This window comes from Plecotus auritus (assembly GCF_963455305.1).
Source record: "Plecotus auritus genome assembly, chromosome: 4".
NCBI classification, from domain to species: Eukaryota; Metazoa; Chordata; class Mammalia; order Chiroptera; family Vespertilionidae; genus Plecotus; species Plecotus auritus.
Window position 1 is genome coordinate 91,688,036 of NC_137775.1, and position 22,768 is coordinate 91,710,803.

Genomic DNA, 22,768 nt, shown 5'->3' on the forward strand with positions numbered 1-22,768 from the left:
ACTTCATAACTGTAATTTTGCTACTGTTATGAATCGTCATGTAAATATCTGTCTTTTCTGATGGTCTTGGGCGACCCTGCTAGCGGTTCTCAACCTGTGGGTCGCCACAACACGAGGAACTGTATTAAAGGGTTGCGGCATTAGAAAGGTTGAGAACCACTGTGCTAGAGGGTTGAAGGTTGTTAGGAGCTGATAGCCCAAGTTCCAGGGCATATGTATACTATGGTATAAATTAGCTCTCTGCCACCCTTCAGAAGTCAAGGATAGAGCAGGGAGGGTCCACTACGGGGGGGAAGTAGCTTCATGCTCCTCAGACCTGCAGTGGGGGTACCAGGGACGCTGCAGAGGGTCAGAGTATCATCCTGGCATCAGAGGGTCGCACCCTAGCCCTCTGTCACTGATTGTGTGACCCTGGGCAGGTCATCTCCTGCATGTGAATTCCCTCATCTTTCAAATCAAATAATTTTGACCTCACTGGTTTGTAGTAGAGACAAAATAAAATAGTGAATGTCTGTGCTTTGTGCAGTGCTTTCCAGAATGTTCCTATTCCTCCCATGAACTCCTCAGAGTCCCTGTCAGTCTCCACATTGGGCCAGAGAGGGGCTGCCTGCCCTGGGGCAGGTCACGCTACATCTCAGGATTGACCTCCACATCTGTTAGAGAGAAGGAACCATGAGCTTTTTACTCTTCTGTTCCAGAAAGAAAGAAAAGGGGGGTCGGGGGCAGAATGACTCTCTTTAACCTGTATTTTTTTCTTTCTCCCTTCCTTGCTACAAGTGGGATTTCCATTTAACTTTTTTTTTTTTTTTAATTAAAAAAAATGATGTTCTGGGTGATGGAACATCATATTTAGACATGTTGACTGACAGCTGATGGGTGTGTTTTCAATACAGCATCACCACAAATCACGTTCCCAGGGTTGGTGGGGAGGAGATCTGTGTGTGAATGTGTGTGATTTAAAGTGGCTCAGTGTGGGGGGGGGGGCAGTCAGGGGGCAGTGGCCCTTTTCGTAAGCGGTTCCTATGGAGGGTCAGCCACAGGAGATCATCAGCCCTTTAGAGCGGAAGTGGGGAGTCAGCTTCCATTGGGAGTTGAGGGGGTCTTCCTCTCTGGTGTCCTTAGCACCCAGTGGGTGCCCTGTGTATGCTGACCCCTGAAGGCAGGGCTGATGCTGCACTTCTCAGAAGAAGTCCCAGTCTGATGGCGGAGGCGGATGAAACTGGCGGGAGCAGGGTGCTGGGTGGTGTAATGCAGACCTACAGGCTGAGCCCTGGCCCTTTCTCACTGGCTCTGTAGGCATTTTCCTCGTGTGTCTGCCTTCAGGTGCCGCCTGCTGTCGGGGGACTCAGACCTCTCTGAGCCTTGGGGTCCTCGGTCCAGCTGCCTCAGGGACAGCTCCTGTCGTAGGACTCAGAGCAAAACTGAGCATTCACACCGCCCCCATCTGCACCGGTGTGAACCCAGGCATCCTCGTGGCTCCTGCAGCCCATGCCCACTTCATCACGACGTTCCCTCAGAGCCACCTCGAAATGCATTCGGTACGCTGTATAGCTCTGTAGGTCGGGAGCTCAGGGGGCGTGTGGGTGAATGGTGGGGTGAATGGTTGGAAAGGTGGGTGAGGCCAACCCCTGAGGAGCCTCCTGTGCCAGGCTGAGCTGTTCGGATGCTTCTCCTGTTGGCAGAGTGAGTGGTGGCGGTTTTAAGCTGAGGGGTGGGAGGGCTGGAGAGGTCGAGGCCGCCTATGAAGAGTCTGTACCATAAATCAGACAGTGGGGTGAGAGATGGACAGGGAAATGCTGTGGAGGAGAGGTCAACAGGAATGGAGAACCTGTTAGAAGAGGGGCCCTTGGGGTCCCAGGTTTCTGATTCTTAGGATGAGTGAAGAGAGAGGGCAGAGGTGGAGGGTGGAAGTGTGTTCGGTAGTAGCCTCCGTTTCCTCTGCAGCCTCCGTCTTCTCTGTGAAGTGGCACCAGGGTCATTTGCGGAGACAAAGCCTGTTGGCTCAGGTCATGCATGCACGGTGGTCTCTTCACTCTTGCCAGCAGAGGCTGCCACCTAGTCCCTAAACTCTCGGGGGGTTTGCATCAGCCAAGAGCAGCTGGGGAGTCAGGCTGGAGACTTATCTGCCAACCAGTTCCTCTGGGGGTTAGTAGGGCCCTGCCTTTCCGCATCCTTTTCCTAAAACCTGATGTCTCGACGTCAGCTTTGTCAGAAACCCTACTGGAAGGCCTGTGGGGAGAAAGGTCCTCTCACTTCAGAAAATGTTCGCTGACGGCCTACCCCACCCAGGTCTGCTCTGAGCACCACGGCGAACCCAGCTTTCTGCCCCGGGGAGTCTGTGCCAGATCCGTAGACACACAGCTAAGATGTGGAAGGACATCATGCGCTTTGCAGCGTGCCCACACACCTCAGCGATACTGCAAGTTTGCTTCCAGACCCCTGCAACAGAGCGAATCGCACAGTAAAGCAAGTCACGCGAATGTTTTAGTTTCCCAGGGCACATAGAAGTGATGATTGCACTGTACTGCAGTCTACTAAGTGTGCAGTAGCATCATGTCTTAAAAAAGCAATGTACATACCTTAATTATAAATACTTTATTGCAAAGAAAAATGCTAACCAGCATCTGAGCCTTCAGCAAATCATAATCTTTTTGTCAGTGGAGGGTCTTGCCTCGATGTGGATGAAGAATTAGGAGTACTCGTATTAAAGTTCCCTCGGCGCATTCATACACCAGCAAATCTGTCTTATCCAGCTTCTCCCTAATGATGGCAGCTGACCTCCCTGCAGACTCCTGCACCGGCTTATGCCTGTCATACCCGCTGCTGTAACGGCATGAGTTCAGTAACTGTTATGTAAGCTGATGACCTATGGATGCAAAAGAGAAAGGGAAATGCTATTTCTATGAAAAGTAACCTGAATGCTCCGGAAAGACTTACAAAAGCGAGGCAACCAAAGGACATTGCTGCCAAGTTAGGTGTGAGCGGGACAGTGGTTGAGGAATGGCCGTAGTGGGGAGAGAGAACCTGAGCAAGGCAGTGGAGTGTGCACCCACATTCCTTCACCATGTCCTGGCTTCCGGCTCTTTCACAGAACGGTCCTGGAAAGTGGTAGGTTGTGCGTTATGGAGGGTTTTATGCATAAAAGACAAATGCGGAGCTCTGTTCCACAGATCTGTGAGCAAAGAAAAGGCCTGGACCTGCCTCCAAACATCACTGAGATATTTGTGTTTTAAGCTAAAATAAAATGTTAAGGCATGAATGTGCTGCTTTTAAGTGTACATGCAGGTTTTTCCACTGGTTTATTATATCTGTGTTTGTTAAAGAAGTCATAGATTCTGTGGCTCAATCATTTAGAAAAATATAAAAAGCTGTAAAATGAAAAGTTTCCTTCCAGCTCTTCTTCCCATTCAGCCCAGAGACACCCCCTCCCCATAGACAACTATTACTAGTTTCTTGAGTCTTTCCAGGTTTTCTTTATGCATAATAAGCAACTATAAATATATAGCCGATCTTCATTATTCGCTGATTCCATATTCACAAATCCTCCCACTCTCTAAAATTCATTTGTAACCTCAAAATCAGTACTCGTGGCGCTTTCGCTGTCATTGGCGGGCATGCACAGAGCAGTGAAGAGCTCGAGCCGCCTGACACCCAGCTGAGGCTGACCCAAGGGAGCACTCTGCTGTCTCGTTTCAGCCTTCCCGCTGTAAACAAGTGTCCTTCTCATGGTCTATGTAGTGACACATTGGTTTGTTTTTCACGTTTTTGCTGATGATTTCGCTGTTTTCAGTGGCCCCCAAGCGTAGTGCTGAAGTGCTGTGTAAGGTTGCTAAGGTCAGGAAGGCGTGTTCAGACGTGGGTTATGGTGCTATCAGTCATGAGTTCAATGCGAATGAACCGACAGTGTATACTAGTATTAAATAAGGTGTCTTTAAACAGAAACACACCCACACAACATTATGTATTGATCGGTTGATGAAAATGTTAGGACCAGGGGCTTGTAGAAACCTAACCCTGTGTTTCCCCTAGAAGCAGTGGTACAGTGCTGGCTAATTTAGTGTTCATGGCAACTTTATAGAACATAACTACCTTGAATAATGAGAATCAATTATTTACATATATATATATATATAATCTCCTATTTTAACCTTGAAAATCTTTCCACACCAGTTCATAGTTTTTGTGTTTGTTTTTAACAGCTGTATAGTATTCCATTGTGTGGTTTTTCATGGTATGGTTAGTCCACGATTCTCTTGAATCAATCCCTTATTGATAGGCATTTGAGGTATTTTCAACCTTCGGCTATTCAAACAATAATGCAGTGTATACATACTGTGTCTATAAATCATTTGTATGGGTCACAAGTTATGAGTCTCTGCTGTAACCCATTTATCAGAAAGGGGACTCTGAACTGCTAGGTGTATGTCCTAAAAAAATTCTCACAGGGGTCCATGAGGGGACACGTCTGAGAATGTTCATCACAGGTAGGCAAGGTAGAAAAGTGGTTATTGTGAGGGGCACGTGAAGGGCTCGGCTCCATGTCTGGCCTGGGGTTAGCGCCCATGTGAGCCATCATTCTTATTCTTCCTTCCGTCTGCTCAGCCGCATGGTAGCCCAGCTCCCAGCACAGGGCTGGTGTCTTTCCTGCTGGGCCCACCCCTCGGCATTCATCTCCACACAGGCCTGGAGGATGCCTGAGAGTGTCGGCGACATTCCTAGGCTGGCGCCCTCCCCCTAACGCTGGACCACTCCAGCTCCCTGAGAAGGGGATTGGCGCCTTCTCACCCTGCTCTTCATCCTTGTACACAGGGTTGGTGTTTGACAACTTGCTTGATGCATTTCATAAACATTGAGTGAATCTGCTTCGGCTTAAACACTGCTTGAGGCACGGTGGAACAGGGAGGAGAGGCAGTCACACGGCGGTATTGAGACAGTGTACGCCTGTAGAACCTACATCTAGTGTTGGTTGAAAAACACAACACCCCAGGTGACCAGCCTGGTGGAGTGATGTTTCCCACAAATAAAAGCGTACGTGCCTGGGCCTGGGGAAACTTCCCCGCGGGTTTGGTCCTCACAGTGTCTCCACAGTCTCTCTGCTGCAGGGCCCCTGGGGGATGCATTGCTTCAGCCCCCAGGTTTGTAGCAGCAAAAGGAAGTTGTTTTGGCAAGAAATTGGGACAGTGAGATGATGGGGGCCAATGACCAACAGGATATGTGTCTGGAGCAAGTCCGGCCAGGTTTGGGGGCTTCCCAGGGTGCATGTAAATGGTTCCAGCGGAGGGAGCAAACCTGGGAAAGGGCAAGAATCCCTCTTGATTCCCCGAGGCTTCTTAGTGTGTATGTATGTGTGTGTGTGAGTGTGTGTGTGTGTGTGTGTGTGTGTGTGTGTGTGTGTTTATTTTTTTTTTCCAAAGATTAAGGGAGAGGGAGATAGGAAGAAACATCAATGATGAGAGAGAATCATCAATGGGCTGCCTCTTGCACGCCTCCCACTGGGGCTCAAGCCCTCAACCAGGGCACGTGCCCTGACTGGGAATTGAACCGTGACGCTCCACCACCGAGCCACACCGGCCGGGCCCTGAATGAGGAGCCCCTCTCTGATGAAGAAGGCTGCCCAAAAGTCTTAGCGCTCTGAGCCAGTGGGGCCTGGCATTGCCTGCGGATGGGGCCCCTGTTGCTGACGCATCAGAATGCCTGGGGGACCTCCCGTCTGCCACTCGGGCAGGAGAGCCAGACACGCACAGACACCCGGGCACAGGCAGCATCGCAGACTGCTGCCCAGTGAACCGTGAGCTTTTTTCCAGAAAGAGGGCGTTGGTTTCCCGGAGACACCCAGCCCATCCCTGGGGCCCCGGTTATCCAGGGCTTTTGATTTTCATATAGTGTGATGTCTCCGAAGGCTACAGACCAAGCCAAGCCTTTTGCTCCTCTTGGGAATTGAACCCCTAAAATCTGGGGGTGGCCCCAGGTGACTGTGCTGGCCTCTCCCCTCCCCATCGCCCTGCAGTAGAAGCCAGTCTAGCCTGCTGTAGGCTCTCTCAGCAGCTCAGCAAGCAGGTGTGGGCTTGAGTGATATCACCAGCGCCCCCAGGTGCTCTGCTTGTGTTTTCTTAGGTTTATAATTCACTCTGATGCTGGGGGTGGGGCCAAGGGGGCCAGATCTACCTGCCAACCAGCACCCCTTCCCCTTTGTCTCCCCCTGTCCCCCTCCCCGGAGCTTCATCAAAGTGACTGGAGGGAACTCTCCCAGCCCAGCCCAGCCCTGCCCAGCCCTGTCCTGCCCTGCCCTGCCCAGGACAGCTGCAGGGATGAGCATCCTTTCTTTGGCCAAAGTCCCAAGTGCTGATTCATGAGACCTGAGCCCCAAGTCCTCAGGGACAGGCGTGGAGAATCCTCCCTGCAGGCCCAGACCCCTCCAGCTGACACCCCACTTAGGCCCTCCCTGATTTCCTACCAGCGGGGTCTGTCCACTGTGCATCCTGGTCCCTGGCTGGTGACCTCCCCCCGCCTTCAAGACCCTCCTCCACCTCTTCCTTGTGAAATGTCTTAGAATCTTCAGGAAGCCTTCCCCTGTGCCCCCCAGACTGTGAGCTTAGAGACACAGGATTGTGGGTTTTATCGCCCCTAGCAGCGTCCTGGCACAGTAGGTCCGCAGTGTGAGTTTGTATGAAAGACAAGACGGCACGGATGCCCAGCTCCAGGCCGGGAGGGCACTGGCCATGATCTAGTCAAATGTGGCACAAATTAGGTCTTCCATATGGTTGCTGCTGGATCCTGAGATTCTCCTAGCAGCTCCTCCTTAAGAGAAACTTGTGATTATGAAGTAGCCAGGGTTTGGGTCACCCAGAAACTCGCGTGTGAATTGTTCAGATGTCTCCCTGCCTCGCCTCCTCTCTGCAGACCTCTTGTCAACCTCAGCTCTCCAGCGCCCCTCTCACCACACACGCTTCAGAGTCAGTGCCACAGCCTGAACTTCCTACCCCATCCCAGCCATTTGTGGAAGGGCGCGGTGTGAAAAACTATATCCAGGAATATATCCACGAGGCCCCCTCGGACCGTGGCTCCTCCTCCAGGAAGCTACCCGAGACTCCTATGGTCCCTGCTTCTCTCCCCATGTCCTCAGCTTCCACCCTCCATGCCAGCAAGGCGGGAGAGGGGTGGCATGTGGCAGTCACCAGGGAAGACGGTGTTAATTCCCGGGTAGAGAAGGACTGCTAGCGAGGGGAGAGCACAGTGACGGTGAGGACCAGGAACTTGCCACCAGGAAGTGAAATAGCGTCAATCTTCATTTCTTGATGGAGAACAGGCTCCTGGAAGAAAAGTCCAAACTCCCCACTCGGCGGGTTCTCAGACTCCTTCCTGATCCCTAGGCTTGGAGGGAGCAGTGGATGCCACAGGGTGAGACTGAAGGTCAGAGAAACAAATGCCCCTTGCTGCCCAAAGGAAGCCTTGAAAATGCCCCCGAAGCCTGGCCGGGGAGTGGTTGAGCGCCGACCTATGAACCAAGAGGTCATGGTTTGATTCCTGGTTAGGTCTCATACGCGGGTTGCGGGCTCGATCCCCAGTGTGGGATCAATGATTCTCTCTCATCATTGATGTTTCTATCTCTCTCTCCCTCTCCCTTCCTCTCTGAAATCAGTAAAAAAATTAAAATGGAGCGAGAGTCCACATGAAATGGGCGCAGGGAGCAGTGGGGCCACAAAGGAGCCAGGCTCAGCCGTCTCTGTGTGGAGGGAGGCTCTGGCGCCGACCACTGCCATTGGCAGAACTCCGGCCTGGTAATTGGGTTACTGGATTATAAACTACCCACTGGCTTCATTTAGAAGACTAATCAGAAAGCATGCAGAACAACATTCTTGCTCCAAAGGAGACCACGAACCATGAACCCATGTCTTGGAGAAGTGCCTCGGCTTCCACCTCCCTTGGGGAGCTGGGGAGAGAGATGGAATAAAAGACTCCCAGCCCTAGCCAGTTTGGCTCAGTGGATAGAGCATCAGCCTACGGACTGAAGGGTGCTGGGTTTGATTCCGGTCAAGGGCACATACCCCGGCTGCAGGCTCAATCCCCAGTAGGGGGCGGCAGGAAGCAGCCGATCAATGATTCTCTCTCATCATGGATGTTTCTATCTCTCTCTCCCACTCCCTTCTTCTCTGAAATATATATTTTTTTTTAAATTTTTTTTTTTTTTAAAGACTCCCAGAGGCATCCAAGGTCAGCCCCCGGACAGACCTGTGAGGAAGGCAGTTCCAAAACCTAGGCCAAGTTACTTGGGGAATTGTGTATACAGTCTCTGAATGACAGCCCAGTGTCGGAAAAGGAAAATCATTTTGGTTTTTCTTCCTCAAATAAGCGGTGGTGGTCTGGCCGGAGCAGGGTGTTACCCCTTCCGAATTGTAAGCAAACAAGTCCTGCCGAGACCTTGGCCAAAGTCAACTTCCTCTCTTTCTCTCTCTCTTTCTGGTTCAAAGGATGGCCCTTTGGACGGTCTCCTCCTGGCAGCCTGTGCTCCGTCTCCTGGTGCCCGGGGGGTGCGGGGTGCGGGGTGCGGGGTGCGGGGGATGGGGGGGAGGGCAGAGGGACCTCCGTGAGCTGGAAACGGGGCAGCAAACTGGCTCTAGCCAAATCCCGCCCAGGCCTGTTCTCGTACAGACTGTGAGCTAAGGAGTGTTCTTACATGTTTAAATGGATGAAGAAAAATCAAAAAAGAACACTATTTCTTGCCATGTGGAATTATATAAAATTCCCATTTGTGTCCATAGATAAAGTTGTGTGGGAACACAGCCACGCCCATCATTTACCTGTCATCCGCAGGGGCTGCTTTCCCACTGCAACCACAGAGTCGTGGCAGAGGGCCGATGGCCCTGGACACAAAAACCCCCGTGCTGGAGGTCTGCCTGCTTTAGGGCACTGCCCACAACAGAAAGGAGCAGTTTCCAGGCCTCAGACCTTGTCAGAAGCCCAGAAACCTGTGGGTGAAGTGCCCGTTCCCGCTCTCTTCAGCATTTCCATTCAGCGAGTGTTTACTGAGCATCAGCTGTGTCCCAGTCACTGGGGACCTAAGACGGGTAGGATGCTGCTCCTGTCTTGGAATGACTGGACAGCTAAAGGGGAGAAGGACACAGAAGCAGGAAGCAGGTCATTTTTCGGGGGGAGTGTAGGGGAAGCCTCGGCTTGTGAGCAGGCATTTAGAACCTACTCCAGAATCCCCAAGTCTTGCTCTAAGGAAGGAATTGACCAAAGAAATGTGCAAGTAGTAGTTCTGTTCCTTAATTCCTGAATGAAAAAGCTCTGGTGCTAATTACCCAATAGGAAATGTACATAATGAGCAAATGCTACCCTATTCGGAAAACAGTAAAGCTGTTGGTCCTGGGTGGGTGTTACAGCAGTTGTGTGAGATTGATTCATCCACCAAGACGTCTCCAGGTTTCCAGTGCCATGTTTAAAGAGCCTTTTGACAAGACGCTGACCTGTGTAAAAGGGGTGGGACTGGGGGTTCGTACAAGCATCATGGTATGAGCGGAAAATGTCTCTGGAACGTACAAGAACCTGCGTGATTGTCCCAGGAGGGGTGCTGGGAGTCGGGAGACAGGTGAGAGGAAGCAAAACCTTCTGCATGTACCCTTATTTTGAAATTTTGCTCTAACTTCCCACTTTATTTTCAAGCATTTATTTTGGTTAATTTTCACTCTTTTGTGTACTCCTTTGTGCTTTTTGAATTTTGAGTGAATATAGTATCTACTCAAAAACTATATAAATTTAATGTAAAATAAAGAGCACGCGGTTTTGCCATAACTTCCTTATGTCATTCTAGGGAGGTTATTTTGTTGTTTTATAGGGTTTGTTGTTGTTAATCCTCACCTGAGGATATTTTTTCCATTTATTTATTTATTTATTTATTTTTAGAGAGAGTGGAAGGGAGGGAGGGGGAGAGAGAGAGACATCAATGTGAGAGAGACACATCAATTGGTTGCCTCCTCCTGCATGCATCCCTGCTGGAGCCGGGGATTGAACCTGCAACCCAGGTACATGCCCTTGACTGGGAACAAACCCATGAGCCTTTGGTGTGTGGGCTGACACTCTAACCCAGCCGTGGGCAAACTACGGCCTGCGGGCCGGATCCGGCTGTTCTATCCGGTTCTCCCCTCCACTCCTTTATTTTGAATTTATATTAGTTCACACAAACACTCCATCCATGCTTTTGTTCCGGCCCTCCGGTCCAGTTTAAGAACCCATTGTGGCCCTCGAGTCAAAAAGTTTGCCCACCTCTGCTCTAACCACTTAGCAGCACCAGCCAGGGCTAACATATGGTCCTTGATTGCCCACTACTGTGAGCCAGGCACTGTTCTAGGCCTGGCAGTTGCATGTCTGGGCCTGTTTCTTCATCTGTAATGTGGGGAGACTAGAGGACCTCTAAGGCAGCCTTCAGCTTGGGAGGGCATCAGACTCAATAGGAGGGCTCATTAAAACACAGACTGCTGGGCCCCATCCCCAGGTTTCTGATTCAGTGGGTCTGAGTAGGGCCCAAGAATGAGCATTTATAGCAAGTTCCCAGGTGCTGCTGATTCTGCTGGCCCAGGAACCACACTTGGGGGACCCACCTCTGACTTTCTAGGGTGCTGTGCATGTAAACAAACGACCTTTCCAGTTCTGAAAATACTGATGCATGAAGAATAGTTCTTGTAGCTCAGAACACAGAGTGATCCCTCTCGCCCAGCAGTTGGGAACACTTCACAAAGCAGACACGTCAACAGAAGTAAAGTTATCGAGCTTCCATTCCACCCCCAGGGACAGGGAGGAGGGACACGAAATCAGAGCACGGTCAGAGGGTGAGTCTCAACAAGTTATCCTTCTGGGAGGAGGTGGCTTGGTACAAGGCTTCTGAGAAAGGTTACGTGGCAAAATTTAAGCCTGGCAGGGCACTGTGAAAGCCCAGGCCTAATGCCTCAGGATAACCCTGCTGAACATCATTAGAAGGCTCCCATCTTTTATCCCTACCTTACAAATCCAGCCTGGTCATCGGTATATTCCTGACCAGGACATGGTGCCCCAGCATGGACCCCTGCACCTGATTCCATGCCTTCGTGCATACTGTTCCCTCGTTTGGCATACCCTTCCTGGTCCTCTCACCTCTGTAAGCCCTATTTGGCCATCAGGACTGGAATGAAATTCTCCAAGGAAACGTACCATCCACTCAGCCTACACTGAGTGTCTTTTTCTTCTATTCATATCCATTCATTGGGACTCCTGATCATCTTATTTTTTTCATTCATCAACATGTAGCCCCTTCTTGGAGAGGCTACAAAGTGCTGGGCTTGGGAATAGGATCCCAGACAGTAATAGATGGGATCCCTGCTCCAATACAGAAAGATCCATTAATCAAATAATTGCACTGGTGGGAGCACAATTACAAACTGAGAAGAGTGGTCGAAGGAAAGGAAGATGGTTTTAAGAGGACATATAAGAAAGGCCCCTGATGCAGACTTGGGGGTGGAGGTGGGGATCAGGGTAGACTTTCTGAGAAAGTATAGTTTGAGCTGAGATCTGAAGGATGCCCAAGGCTTGGATAAAGTGGAGGAGGGAGCTCTCATAATTGGGGGAACTAGCATGTGCAAAGTTCCTACCATGGGAGGCAGCCTGGCAGATTCAGGGAACTGAGAGAAGACTGGAACGGCCAGCGGTGAGGGATGGGAAGTTTGTAAAGAACGGAAGAGGGAACCCAGCCAGAGTTGCTCAGTGGTTGAATGTCGACCTATGAACCAGGAGGTCACAGTTCGATTCCCGCTCTGGGCACATGCCTGAGTTGCAGGCTCAATCCCCAGTGGGGGATGTGCAGGAGGCAGCTGATCAATGATTCTCTCTCATCATTGATGTTTGTATCTCTCTCTTCCTCTCCCTTCCTCTCTCTAAAATCAATGAAAACTTATCAAAAAGAAAAAAGAAAAGAAGAGGGATTCATTGTGAGGCTGGGGACCTTAATGATCTTGACCTGAGAGCGCTAGGATGCCGGGATGGGTTTTAAGCAGTGGCATGACGGGGTCAGAGTCAGGTTCTGAAAATTCATTCTGCTGCTATTGTCTAGAGACTGGGCAGGCTGAGAACAAGGAGACGAGTTGGAAGGCTGTTGAAATAGTCCAGAAGACGGACACGATGTCTTGGACTAGGGTGATCGTAGTGGAACCAGAGAAAAGGTGGATGGAGTTAAGAAAACATGGGGAGGTGAGTTGATAGGTTGTGGTGGTCAGTTAAGGGGGAGAGAGGAGTCAAGGGTGAGACTTTGGACGAGTGTCCACTTTGGAGATGATGTTGAGTTTGCCTTTGAACCTGGAAGTGGTGATGTGGAGTAGCCTTGGGAATAGGATCCTAGACAATCGGGACCTCAGCCCTCTGAGCTGGGGTAGTCATTGGGTGCCACGGGTATGTGTGGTGGGTGCAGATGTCAAGGGAGAGAGCATGTGTGAGAAAAGGAGGGGTGTCTCCTCAGACTGGGTCATCAGCCCCTGAAGGGCGGGGCACTTGGAGGAAGGACAGTCACATCCCACTGGCGGCATGGGGGATGTTTCATTTCTCATCTCTTCCTGCTCACCAAGTTCAGGTCTTCACTGTGTCTGACCTGGATGCAGCCAGAACCTGATAACCCACTGCTTCTCAAATTTCAGTATGCACATTAGCAACTTGGGGGTCTTGATAAAATGCAGCTTCTGTTGAATAGCTCTGGGCTGAAGCTCCCGGTGATACGGCCCACACTGTGAGCAGTGAGGGGATGTGTCTCCCTGCTCCTGACGCCCCCTGCCCTCACACCAGAAACCCCGGCCTCTGCTCGTCTTCTGCTCCGAAGCCTTCAGTGGCCATTCCCGGCTCACGCATACCTTCCCACCGCTTTCCTTCATCCACCCTTCATTCCGCCAAACCAAAGCCCTCACTCTGAACTCATCCATCTCCTTTGTTGTTCAGAAGGGTCAGAGGCCAACGGAGGCCAGCCTGCAGTCGGAGTGGACCACTGCCGTGTCTTCAAAGTTTTCTGCCTAAAATCCCCTATCAAAGGATTTTGTAAAACGACATACCCCCTCACACATCTTTAAGCTTACATCTACATCTTTAATCATACAGTTGTAGAAGGTGCAATTCCCAGTATGTTATAAGCATTGATATTTTTAAGTAAAACTATTACATCACTGTTTTAGATTTTACCCAGTGAAATCTAAACACCCTAGCAATCTGATACCTACCATTACCCATTTTAAAAATGCATGAACAGACTCTTTGTTAATAGTGCTCCTTTTCGCCTTGAAATTTTATTTCTGTTTCACTTCCCCCATGGAATTTTATCCTAATGTAATATATGTAATATATTTTTATGCTTAAAATTCTTTCATTTGTTTCCCTATCATATTTCTCTGTAACAATTTTATATGAAGTTAAAAGTTTTTTAATTTCCTGAAATCATAAAGCTCTAAGTATTAACATTTTCTTCTAGTTTGAGTTATTGTTATAATTATTAATAGTGTATAGTTGATCAAAACGACACAAATGTATTACTAATTTCAATAAATAATTAATAAGCATAAAAACTAAAATTATATTGAAAATGCATCTCTTAGTGAGATGGTGATGCTGGGTAATTTTTTTAAATAACTTTTTTATTCCACGAATGTTTTGAATTTAGTTGTATTAAATGCTGACAGAAGTACATGGAACAGGCAATGCAGTGGGTCCTGAGGGCAGGAACACGTTTTAGAAGTGGTTGTTAGGGTCAGATTTGCAGAATGTGCAGCAGTTGGCCACGTAAGGAAAGAATGAAAGAACATTCCAGAGAGAGGGAGCAGCATGATAGAGCTAGGGCCTAAGGTGGACAAGATGGTAGGAGAGGTTAGACCACCGTGACACAAAATAAATTCCTTTTAATAATTTTTTTTTATTGACCTACAATATACACACCTGTATGTGACCAGGTCGGAGTGTGTTGTTTGGGTTATCACATGGTGAGCACACCCATGTGGTTATCACCCAGGTCCCGAAATAGAATATTGCCAGTTCTGGGCTATTTCTTCAACTTGTTTATTTATCCAAAGAAGAATATTGTTTTATTGCATGAGACGTGGGACAAGGATCAGCACCGATTGTCTTTCCGTTTTTTATTCATATGCACTGAAAACCCACATTCATATCAACTTGTAGATAGAAATAAAACTTGGATAAAGCAGGGTCACTCCATTTTTTATCTGCTTCTGAGTTATACGCCAAAAATCACATAGTGATCACTGACAATTTCATTTTAATTACTTCTGTTTGGCCTTCCAAATAAAAAAGGAATTGGAGACCACCCAGCATGAAAAAATAATATATTAACTAGCTTTGATCAGAGTTGCTTGCTTTCTCAAGTTTCTAAGTGTCTTCTTGTGTGGTGGCCAGGAGCTTCATCTCTGGACAGTGAACTCCGCTGAGACTCGGATGGGAGGGTAAGAGGTTTGCCTTTTTCTTGTAAAGGAGGAGGTCTGTTGTGAAAGAGCAGGTATGAAAGGACAACTCACATTTCTGCCAGCCATCCATTCTAGAAGATTTCTATGGAAGTTGAAGATCTGGAAATTGATTCTCTGAAAACTTGGAGGCGTGTGTAAGCTTATAAAATCTTCGTTTACTCCCAGGGGTTTGCATACCCCAGTTTGAAGTTCATGAAAGAACCTGTATGGACTCAAAACAGACTAGACCAGCCTCTTCACATTTCCTAGTTCGTGTTTCTAAGAGAGGGAATCTATTGGCCCAGACTGGTTTCTGTGCCAGGCCACATCATAGGCTTTTGGCTAGGTGGCCAGCCCTTGCACAGATGTTTCCCTGAGCAGGGACTACAAGGAAGCAGGAACTATGTTGACCTCACAGGCAAACTAATAAGGGCAGTACTCTTACAAGTACTGTCTCCAGCTCTGTTCTGCTGGAAATATGCTCTCCAGTCTGTGAGGTCCCACATTGTGATTTTTACCTTGGATTTACATGCGTCTCTTTCCTCCTTGTATGGGACTTATTCATGGACCTATCACCTTTTCTAACTGTAAGCTCCTCAAGAGCTGGCCCAGGTCTTAATCATTTCCTAGCATTGTGCCTTACACTGAGGAGGTGTCTAATAAGTGTTTGTTGAGCAGATAAATTGATTAATGAATGTCTTAAACTTCTTCTCATCTCCCACACGGCCTAGAATAATGCTGGGCTTTCCATAGCAGGGTCCCAGAAGAATGGATGATGAATTAATTACTCAGTGAGCAAAACAATGAATTAACAGATCAATAAACTAATGAGCCATGGGGTAATGAATGGCTTCAAAGTGAGGGTCAGGATGTGTAGAATCAGTGGAAAGGGTGTGGTGTGTATGACACTGTCTCTAATCGAGTCTCCTGTTTGTATTTATTTCTGTAACTGGTCACGGTCGGTATAATTGCTCATTGTGAAACATCACGTAAATCCTTTCCTGTTCTTTGGCTCTGTCTTGCAGGTGTGAGCGGCATCTCTTCACCACGGTGGTGTTTGGTCCGTACCTAAGCCCAGGTGGGGATGTAAAAGCCCCCACTCTGCACATGAGTGGTGCAGGTCAACAGGAACACCTGGCTCCAGCCACGGCCACACACATGTCAGCCGTGGAGTAGTGTGTCCGCTTTCTCGCACCTTCTCAGGGTTTCCGTCCTTTTGGGTTTGTTTCACTGACCTTTTTTATGGTTTTGTGGCTGGACATTCACCACCAAGGCAGGCACCATGGGGGATCAGCAGCTGTACAAGACCAACCACGTGGCCCACAGCAGTGAGAACCTTTTCTACCAACAGCCACCACTCGGCGTCCACAGTGGGCTGAACCACAACTATGGGAATACAGTCACGGGGGCTGGAATGGATGCCCCTCATGCATCACCCATTTCCCCCCACTTCCCTCAAGATACTCGGGATGGTCTAGGCTTGCCTGTTGGCTCCAAAAACCTTGGCCAAGTGGATACCTCAAGGCAGGGAGGGTGGGGTGGCCACGCAGGGCCTGGAAACCACGTCCAGCTCCGTGGCAACCTGACCAACTCAAACATGATGTGGGGGGCACCAGCCCAGGCTGATCCCACCGAAGGCTACCAGTACACCTACTCCCAGGCCAGCGAGATCCGGACCCAAAAGCTTACCAGCGGTGTCCTGCACAAGCTAGACTCTTTCACCCAGGTGTTTGCCAACCAAAACCTGCGGATACAGGTCAACAATATGGCCCAGGTGCTGCACACCCAGTCAGCAGTGATGGATGGAACCCCTGACAGTGCCCTCCGCCAGCTGCTGTCCCAGAAGCCCATGGAGCCCCCAGCACCGTCTGTCCCTTCCCGCTACCAGCAGGTGCCCCAGCAGCCTCACCCAGGTTTCACTGGTGGGCTGTCCAAACCAGCTCTTCAGGTCGGGCAGCTCCCTAGCCAAGGGCACCTGTACTATGACTACCAGCAGCCACTGGCTCAGATGCCAGTGCAGGGAGGACAGCCGCTGCAGGGCCCACAGATGCTGTCCCAGCACATGCAACAGATGCAACAGCACCAGTATTACCCGCAGCAGCAACAGCAGCAAGCTGGGCAGCAGCGTATGTCCATGCAAGAAATACAGCCACAGCAGCAGATTCGCCCATCACAGCTCCAGCCGCAGCAACAGCAGATGCAGCAGCGGCAGGGTTCAATGCAGATACCTCAGTATTATCAGTCCCCACCCATGATGCAGCACTTGCAAGAGCAGCAGCAGCAACAGATGCACCTGCAGCCCCCTTCTTATCACAGGGACCCCCACCAGTACACCCCGGAGCAGGCACATGCTGTGCAGCTGATCCAGTTGAGCTCCATGCCCCAGTACTACTACCAGGAACCCCAGCAACCCTACAGCCACCCTCTCTACCAGCAGAGCCACCTGTCCCAGCACCAGCAGCGTGAGGACAGTCAGCCCAAGACTTACCCAGGCGAAAGGCAGGCCCAGGCCATGCTGAGCTCCCATGGGGACCTAGGGGCATCTGATACAGGAATGGGAGACCCAGCCAGCTTGGACCTGAACCGGGTTAGCGGTGCCCTCCCCCATCGGCCGATCTTGTCCCCCAGTGGGATCCACCTCAACAACGTGGGGCCTCAGCACCAGCAGCTGTCTCCCAGTGCCATGTGGACCCAGGTATTCTCACAGTGGAAGTTTTTCCTGGCATCTAGGCTATAGGGCCAGCCAGGGCCAAGTCTACACAGTGCCCAGTCCTCTCTCCAACCCCTTCAACCCTTTTGTTCTTTATTCATTCCACAAACCTTAACCTACATGTGCTACATGTGCCAGACACTTCTATGTCAAGTATTTGGAATACAGAATCAGGTTTGACTCAGTCCTTTGCCTATAAAACCTTCTAACCTCACTCAGAAAATGGCCAAAACACCACATCCGGTCCTGAATGATGTATGTGATAACTAAGGCCTTGAGTCACGTGCCCGGGGACCACACGGTGGGAGTGTCTGGCTCCCCTTGGATCTGTCATTGGGGCTGTCCTGTGAAATTGTCCCCCTTTTGGGAGGGAGATCACATTATGATAGTACTTCTCAAAGTTTATTGCTCAGAATAGGAGTTCCATAGAATGTTCACTGTTTAATGGATATTGCTGGGGCCGGGGGAGGGCTGGGTTCTGTGGCTAAATAAATTTGGGGTTTCTTAAAGTGAAACCAGTTGCAATGCTACAGGGCTTCTCGGTGCCTTTAAAGTGCTGATGTGCACTGTGACTCTCCCAAAGGGGTGCTGCATGTGGTTACAAAGATGAAACCTTAGTGGCCCACAGGATCCAGGCAGGTAAAGTAAATGAGTAAAATGGCCTGGGATGAGATCAGAGGCAGTGGGGTGACTATGGTCCCTGGAAAGCATGTGCCCCCTCTAATGGCATTCTTATTCAGTATTTTACCTAACAGTCTGGCCAAACAGAACATGTCTGTCGGCCAGACCTAGCCTGTAGGCCACAGTTATTAAACCTTGCTTGTTTCCAAGTGTATTTGACCACAAAGCAGCCAGCTGTGTGCTAGGTATTGTTCATGGGTTGGCATAGTCCAAGTGCTACACTTGTATGACAGTGCGGTCAGGGGAGGGGAGGACTGTGACTAGGACAGGTTAGATAGAGAGAGGGCTCTGACAGAGGTTGAAGGCCAGAGATGAGCTCCCCTTGATTCTGTTTAGTCAGGTGCTCAGGCCCAGTAGTAACTGAGAGCCTTTGTGATAGAAGAATAAGATGACATGGTCAAGGCCGGGAAAGAATTTCAGCAGCAGTCTCTGATGTTGTTTCATACAGCCCTCCATTCTGTGTCTCTCCCGGGAATGGGGCCTGGCTGTGCACAGTCGGGAGTTGAGTCCTGCCGGGCTGTGGCTGGTGGCAGCTCCTAGAGAGGGCATGGTTAGGGAGCAGTCCCGGGAAGAAAGCCTCAGGAGTGGAAGAGTGTGGGAGTGAGCAGTTGTGAGCATGGCCAGTGCCAGGCGGAGAGCAGGCAGTGCCAGGCGGAGAGCAGGCAGAGTCCGGGAAGTACTGCCCCGGGGTTCCCCTGCTCAAGGACTCCTCCTGTCAAAAACACATTTTTTTTCTTTTCTTTCTTTCGGTGTCCTGCATGGTTCAACATTAGATGCACCTACCGGATGGCAGAGCCCAGACAGGGTCCCCTGAGTCAAGGTAGGATGGATGTGAGGTGGCTCGTTGGCATTTTGGGAGATTGGGGGCTTTTCCTGCATTGCCCCTCATGATTCATTTCCAAATTCAAAGTCAATTCCTCAAAGAAGTTTATAGGGATAGTAATAGCAGCTGTTGAGCACTTACTATGTGCTAGGCACTCTATATTCTGTGTGATCAGGTAACCCAGCGAGGGTGGGCGTGATTACCATGTGCCTAGATAGAGTGAGCATTCAATCACGGTTAGCTATTATTTTACAAACGTGAAAACTGAGGCTCAGAAAGCTTAAAGGTGCACATCAGGTAAACAGCAGAGCTTGTGTTCTGTCTGCTGTCCATTCATTCAGTCAGTGGGTATGTATTGAGTACCTACTGTGTGCCAGGCATAGAGCTAAGCTTTGAGAATGCCACCGTGAATAGTTGACTTGTTTCCTCCTCTCGTGGGCATGGTAAATAATTAAAGACTTAGCCAGAACCCGATGAAGCACTAAAATGTACAGTCTGGAAGCTGAATCAGAGGATGCGTCTCTAAGGGAAGGTTCTGGACGAAGTGTACCAGCTGACCCTAGAAAGGTAATAAGCCACCGTAGGTGAGAAAAAACTAGCACCTGAGGCCTGGGATAAAGAAGAACATTTTGTTCAACTATTGCATGGCTTTGAACAAGCCCTTTCCCACTCTTGAGCCTGTTTTCCATCTGTAAATTGGGCTTAGCTCTCTGAAGAGTATTGGGGAGATACAGTTGGGGCCTTGGATATGGGAGTACTGAATGAATAAAATGGGTGTTGTCTGGTGTGAGGTCCTGAGATAAATCAGTTCCCCTTCCTCATGTACGTGTCATGTCCCCTGTTTGTCCCTCCCCTGGAGCAGTGGCCAACCGAAAGCAGTGTTTGGGGAACAGATGGATGCCAAGAGCAAGCTGACCTGCTCCATCTGCCTGAAGGAGTTCAAGAGCCTGCCTGCCCTGAATGGCCACATGCGGTCCCACGGGGGAATGAGGGCCTCCCCCAGCATCAAACAGGTTAGCCGGTGCCAGCCCCCCGCCCTTCCCAGGCCACGTACTGCTTGCTTTGCTTTGCCGCCATCAGAGAGTGAGGTGAGCCCTGTGCGGGCACCTGGGGAGGCACAGTCCTTTCCTAACGGGAAGGCCTAAGCTTAGACACTGGGAGCCAGTCAGGTGCAGCAGCCCCCACTTCCACCGGCCTCGTGAATGAGGGCCAAAATCAGAAGTGCTGGAAATCCTCTTAGGGAACCCAGCCTTCCACCTCCTGGAGAAGACAGCCAAGAAAACATGGAGATGTAATATTATTTTTAACTTCTGCTTAAAGCAGCCAAGACCAAGGTCACATGGGCCTTCCAGATCAGTAGTCAATGGCCAGCATGTGGCCACCAGGCTGTTAGCCAGCTTCTTCTGTTCTCCACTGCAACAGTGTTAGACTCGAGCGTCCAAAGATCTTTAAATACCTTCAGGATTATCCAGGTAGGATATCCATGTCGTGACCTATCCAAGCAGTTTTAGAGTTAGATTAAAATTCAAAGAATTTCTCAATTCTTTGAACATTGTTGAGGGATTAACCCCCTGTTCATCAAAGTTTTGCATTACCCAGGTCACTCCATCTCCTGACCATGCCAGATAAAAGCTTTGTCTTCCATTTGACAGATGAGTAAACTGAGGCCCATAGAATGAATTTAAAGGTCCTACACAAGAGGGTGTGTTGTTATTGTTTTTGCCTGATTGCAAGTCCATATACTTTTCTTTAAAAGCAGTGACAACCACCAAAAAAAATTTAACATGTTTTAATATACAAGTGATACATGGTCAAGATTTTTAAAATGTAAACAAGAGAGTGCATGGCCTTGTCCGCTGCCCACTGGCCGAGGAACGCAGGGTTGCAGGAAGGAAGCCGCCCTGCAGTGGTCCTCGGCCCCCTGCATGACGTCCTGGACCCTGTCAGGAAAAGCGGAGTGATTCCCCCTGTGAGAGCTGCTCTCAGCCCAGGATCAAAGCCTTTATTGTCTATGTAGGAGGAAGGAGAGAAGGCCCCGCCACCGCAGCCCCAGCCACTGCCGCCTCCACTGCCACCGCAGCTCCCTCCTGAGGCAGAAAGCCTCACGCCTATGGTCATGCCCGTGTCTGTCCCTGTCAAGCTTCTCGTGCCCAAGCCCAGCTCTCAGGGCTTCGCCAACAGCGTCGTTGCCGCCCCCTCCGCCAGAGACAAGCCAGCCAGCTCGATGTCGGACGACGAGATGCCCGTGCTCGTGAGGATGACCCTCTCTCCCCCACACTCACCCCCAGGGGCTGTCCCCTGCACGCCTGCTGTGAGTTGCTGCTCTGCCCCTCGTGCCTGGGGCGGGAACATCCCTTTGCTTTCTTGGAGATGGGGACAGATCTTCCAGGGTCACTGGCCTGAGCTCGGAAATGGATTGGTCTCTTAGGACTGAACCCCCAAGGCCGCCTTGAGAATCCCAGCCTTGCTCCTGTTCTACCCGGCGGATGGTCTGGGTTAGATCCTAAGAGACCTGAAGATGTTCCCAGATTGAAACAGATGATAATTCAGCTTGTAACCAGAGTTATTAAAATATGCAAATACTGTCCTAGACAATAAAAAGCTGTTGCCCAGGGCCCTGTCCACCCCTAACCCCCTTCAGGAGCTCTAGACCTCTCCAAATCCAGCAACCAAAGATATAACCCCTGCCACAGCAGGGCCTTCAGGCAGTAGCCCTGGCATCCATGGTGATGGTCAGCCTTACCAGATACTTAACATTTTCAGTATCACACCTGTGTAATATACCTTTGGAGGAACTAATTGGTTATGGTCCCCAAAGTAATTCCACTGACAGACACCCACCCCCAACCTCAGGAAAGCAAAGAGATTTGTGTTTCTCACTCACTGTCAAGTTCTCATTCTTTCTCAAATTCCAGTGCTTCATCCAGGCAGCTCAGCTTGGCTCTGGAGCAGAGATCTCGCTGTCTCTCAGTTTGTCTCCCCCGGGGGTCTGTAACACCTGAGGTTGACTACATCAGATTTGTCCCCTCCCCACAAGTGGTTTCTGGGTCATATTTGTCCTTGGGAGAACAGATAGCTACTGGGATTCCAGGAGGCATGAGGGTGGGGCTGACCAGATTAGTAGGGGGGGGTAATTAAGAGAACTAAAAAAGTCCACTAAGAACCTTTTTGGTTCTCTGTGTAATAATTGCAAAGCCTCAGAAGAGGAGACTGATGGAGAACTCTGGGGGTAAGGAGTCTCATCGCTGGCAGGACTGAAGGTCAGGCACAGGCAGGGAGATGAAATGCATAGCCAAGCTTCCCCTTTGCCCAGGGAAGTTCCTGATTTTGTGGGAGAGGCACTGTTTCTACCCTTGGAGAGCTCTCAGCCTGAAGCTGGAGACAGTAAGGTTCCTAGTCACCCCGGGTTCAGAGCCCCAGGCAGCTCAATTCCAGACAGTGAGATGAAGACCAGGGCAGATGAGAAACAGGGAAGCCGTGGGTGCAGGGGAATACACCTGGGAAGCCAGAGTGATTAGGGGCTGGGGAGAGAGACAAGGGAGTTTGGTAGGAGTTTACTCCGATCATCATGAGGGAGTTCTGAGCAGGGTTTGAAGGTAGAGATAAATGTGGCTTTGTGGAGATGAGAGAGACGTCGTAAGTGGGGAGATAAGCTGAAGTGGAAGCATGTAGGTGATATTAAGGAAATGTGAGCAAGGTCCTGACATTTGCTATAAGGAAATGAAAATGTCCAGGGAGGAGCCCTGAGTTCTAGTCCCAACTCTGCTCGTAGCCAGCTGGGATGCAGGCGGCTGCGACCCTCCTCTCTCAGAGCCTCCGGTTCTCCCCTGACCAGGGGTTGGCCTCACGGGAGAGCTTTTGAAATCTCTCAGTGCGTGGCCCCACCTCCAGAGCCTCGATAGCCTGGTGGGGTGGAACACTGTCAATGCTTCCTCTCAAGTGACATCCAGGTCAGACATTATGGGTGGCTTCCTGGGCCCAGCATCTCTGGAGGAGAACAGACCAAAGGCTCAATAGAGGAGCCCCAAAGGGACCTTTGGCCCTGTGATCAGAGGTCTGGAATCTGGTGCAGGATTGAAGTCTGTGCATGCTCAGATG

At 50.1% G+C, this 22,768-nt stretch overlaps 1 protein-coding gene across 1 annotated transcript in view; it reads left to right on the forward strand.

Annotated features, from left to right (window-relative positions):
• Window positions 1-22,768, forward strand: part of TRERF1 (transcriptional regulating factor 1) — a 206,005-nt gene that overhangs the window by 151,949 nt on the left and 31,288 nt on the right. The window contains exons 4-7 of the mRNA XM_080664593.1: window positions 15,482-17,151; window positions 18,621-18,667; window positions 19,533-19,683; window positions 20,688-20,981. Coding sequence (XP_080520719.1) covers window positions 15,739-17,151; window positions 18,621-18,667; window positions 19,533-19,683; window positions 20,688-20,981 — 1,905 coding nt within the window. The 5' untranslated portion in view covers window positions 15,482-15,738. The remainder of the gene's footprint in view (window positions 1-15,481; window positions 17,152-18,620; window positions 18,668-19,532; window positions 19,684-20,687; window positions 20,982-22,768) is intronic.